This window comes from Camelina sativa, chromosome 9 (genome assembly GCF_000633955.1).
Source record: "Camelina sativa cultivar DH55 chromosome 9, Cs, whole genome shotgun sequence".
Classification (NCBI taxonomy): Eukaryota; Viridiplantae; Streptophyta; class Magnoliopsida; order Brassicales; family Brassicaceae; genus Camelina; species Camelina sativa.
This window is the reverse complement of record NC_025693.1, coordinates 19,137,774-19,141,715: the sequence shown is the minus strand read 5'-3', so window position 1 is coordinate 19,141,715 and position 3,942 is coordinate 19,137,774. Positions and strand designations below refer to the sequence as shown.

General features: G+C 30.0%; 1 protein-coding gene across 1 annotated transcript in view; it reads left to right on the top strand.

The window, feature by feature from the left end:
- Positions 2,443–3,942, top strand: part of LOC104711371 (bidirectional sugar transporter SWEET11) — a 2,691-nt gene continuing 1,191 nt past the window's right edge. Inside the window, exons 1-5 of the mRNA XM_010428070.2 lie at positions 2,443–2,621; positions 2,753–2,789; positions 2,911–3,121; positions 3,223–3,384; positions 3,464–3,583. Coding sequence (XP_010426372.1) covers positions 2,570–2,621; positions 2,753–2,789; positions 2,911–3,121; positions 3,223–3,384; positions 3,464–3,583 — 582 coding nt within the window. The 5' untranslated portion in view covers positions 2,443–2,569. The remainder of the gene's footprint in view (positions 2,622–2,752; positions 2,790–2,910; positions 3,122–3,222; positions 3,385–3,463; positions 3,584–3,942) is intronic.

The following is a 3,942-nucleotide window of genomic DNA, read 5'->3' as shown; positions in this document are numbered from 1 at the left end:
TAGTTTAGGGTACCAGAGCGAGTGAGGTTATTATTGATATATCTCTAAAAAATGAAGTGTTTATTGATTCAAGATTTGTTTATTACAACAGAAATCGTGATTCACATTTAATTAATTTAGTTTATAGATTACCAATTACTAATTTATTGCCGGTCAGATTCGTTACCTTCAACGAACGTATAGTATAAAGTAAATTATGCACATAGAGATTTGCTATTTATTAATTTAGGTCTACAGATGATTACATCATTGAACAACTAATGGTTGTTTTGAAGGGAAAAAAAATATATCATATCGCAATTTCCAAAACAATAAGAAAAAGTATATGCTCTATGCATGTAAATTGAACTAACCTAAAACGGCCTGAACACTTTACAAAATGGTAACCATGTGAGACCTATTGGCGCAGTAAAACTAGCTAGTAGTTCAAGTTTATTAAGCTAATGATGGGTTATTTAAGATATTTATCAATATTTAGTCTCTAAATAAATCCTTTTTTAGTTAAATATCTAAAACCTGTACTAGAATGACAAGTATATAACTACATTCTGTAAATGATATAAATTTTTATGTCGTCCCATGTGTAAGTATACCAGCTGAAAACTAGTATTTATACATCCATCACGTTTTACTTTTATATAATAATAAAATCGTCAAAGAGTTTTACTTTCTCTTAACTCAAAAGGATTTGAAAAGATTAAAAAGGTATTTCAACTACGATATAAAATAGAAACTTAATATGATTTTAATGGAGAATACTTTGACAAAAAAACTACTATAGTTTCAACAACAACGAAAAGAAGAACTATGAGCTCCTACATATGTGTAAAATAAAGAAAGATTCTATTTATTATTTATTTCAATGGTAGTTTTAAAAATCTCAGTCTAATACTGATTATACAGTCCAAAATTGCTAAGCTCATCTTATCCGCTTCAATTAATGTCAGTGACCCGATTAGTCTCTGTTTAATCTGATTATTTTTCTTATAATCTGATTACTCTCCACTTAGTTTTGTGTATACCAATTATTTTAAAAGCCAAATATTAATCAGAAATTTAATGTATAAACTTTTAATGAAATTTTTTTTAAAAATTTTTTTAAAATATGTTATTATGTGTTTACCATAATTTTAAAAACAGTATTATAGTTTTACATTTTATTTAATGTTTTTTTATTAACATAGATAAAACTATACATATATTTAATATCATATATTCTTATTTATTTATTAAAATAGTTCTAAAACTAGTTTGGATTCATCTTTACTTAGTGTTCAATTTTTTTCGCTAGACGCTAAGCCTATCACAAACGTCCAACTAGTTCAATTTTTTCGGTAGACGCTAAGTCTATCACAAACGTCCGATTAGTTTCTAACGATTCTTTAAACAAGGATACAGACAAAATAAGAATGATTGAGAAACGGCTAATTATTTTTTTGTTCATAAAGAAATATGAATATCAGGATTAAAAAGAGCTAAAGTGAAAACAGCATAATATTTGACATACAGTGTCACGTGAACTAATTTGCTTAGTAACGTAATGTAGTGAGAACTTTGCAAATCTCACTCTCTTTTAAGATCTAAAGCAAATTCCAGATTATCTAATATTTTATTGATGTATAGAGAACAACTAGCTAGTCGAATGATAATATTGTAATCTATATCGTGTATTTATTTATATAGTTGTACATTCATATACAATTAAACGTACATAAAACTTATGAAATATAATTTTTCCACGACATGCCAAATTGTTTTCCGCAAAGTATATAATCATTCATTTTGATCATTTGTGATTACTAGGTTGGTTTAAATTAGTAACTCTACGAAATGACGTATATGTGCGTATAATAATTAAGCAATATATGTAGAATAATTTAAATGACATAATCTTAAAGAAAAAAATATCAAACGACCAAAGTTACCGAATAACGTACATAAAGATTTAATATATTATGTAAATATGTAAGAAAGTTGGTCAAAAACCACAAAATCGTACAATAATTAGGTCATTATTTATGTCATTCTCCAATTTTTCAATCATACTACATGGGTGTATATACGGATCATAGGTAGAATCTAGACATAATCCTCAAAAAAAGAGCTTGCCTAAACTGAGATTGACAAGCATTATGATTTATGAATAGAACTAATTATGTATTATCTCTTAAGCCAAACCCCAAAAAAGGTTATGTTGATAACTGAACTGTTTTCTGTACGTCAAAATGTATGTAATTTGGTAATGGTTTAGCGTGTGAATTATTGTTGTAGGTCTTTCATTTGTTATACAACTACAATGACACTAACGCTTTTTTAATTATCTCTTTTCAAAAGTATTCAAAAATATTATTGTTCACACAAAACATTTCTTCTTTTTCCATCTCTCCCACACACACCCCATTCCTCTCTTTAGCCCTAACCCCCTATATATACGTGAAGTCCCCGAAACACTAAGCTCGTGCCATAAGCTTTTATATTAAGAGAAAACACTTACCAATCTAAGTGTCATCTCTCTTCTTCTTCCTCATAAAAAAACCTTAAACTAGTTTATATATACCAAAAGAAAAGGATGACTCTCCTCAACACCGAAAACACATGGGCCTTCGTCTTTGGCTTGCTCGGTATGATACTAACGTTGTGTTCATTTCTTATGGATATGCTTGATCAAGTTCTGTAAAACTAATCTAAAGTCTCGAGATTTAATATCTATTTACTAATACCATATTTTGCTATATCCTTGCATAATTTTCAGGCAATGTCATCTCCTTCGCCGTGTTCCTCTCTCCTGTGTAAGTAATAAACTAATAAATATGTTTAAATCAGAGTATACATATATAAAAATAAATATGACTACGTTATATACTCCCTTATAATTTGAGTAATTAATATTTAGATTAATTTTGGACGCAGGCCAACATTCTATAGAATTTGGAAGAAGAAGACAACAGAAGGGTTTCAATCTCTTCCTTATGTTGTGGCGCTCTTCAGTGCAACGCTTTGGCTTTACTATGCGACACAGAAGAAAGATGTCTTCCTCCTCGTCACTATTAACGCCTTTGGATGCTTCATCGAAACCATCTACATCTCTATGTTCCTTGCCTACGCTCCCAAGCCAGCCCGGGTACGTAAAAAAATCCTCAGCTCCTCGTATATGTCAACATGCATGTGGTTAAAAAATCAAATGAAGTCGCTAAAGAAAACATTTCTTAATGGATGCTGCAGATGTTGACAGTGAAGATATTACTTCTTATGAACTTTGGAGGATTCTGTATCATTCTCCTTATCTGCCAGTTCTTGGTAAAAGGAGCAACACGTGCTAAGATTATCGGAGGGATCTGTGTTGGATTCTCTGTTTGTGTTTTCGCCGCCCCTCTAAGCATAATCGTAAGTACTAACTAATTAAGAGGCCATTAAACTGTGATTTAGTTTCAATGATTAACATATATTTTTGTTTAAAATATAGAGGACGGTTATAAAGACAAGGAGTGTGGAGTACATGCCCTTTAGCTTATCCTTAACCCTTACAATTAGTGCTGTCATATGGCTCCTTTATGGTCTTGCTCTCAAGGACATCTATGTTGCTGTAAGCCATTTCATCTCTCTCTCTCTCTATTTGTATATTCATCTATAGAAATAATTGTATTGCACATACACTCAATTTAATTTGAATTTTATGAAACACTGTAATCAATATAGCAGGAGTCACATATACTGAAAGACGTAAAGTTAGAATAAAAACACTGATCTTTTTTAACATGATTATCATGTCTTGAAGCATCATAATCATAAGTTTATCATTATTATAATGTTTATTACATGAAGTGGGTGCTTTTGTTTCTAATGAACCTGAGACTTTGAGGTTCTAATCATAGATTCATAGATAAAAAGAGATATGGATTGGCAAAGATAAACAACTAAAGAAAGCAAAACTCTTTTGTTTGG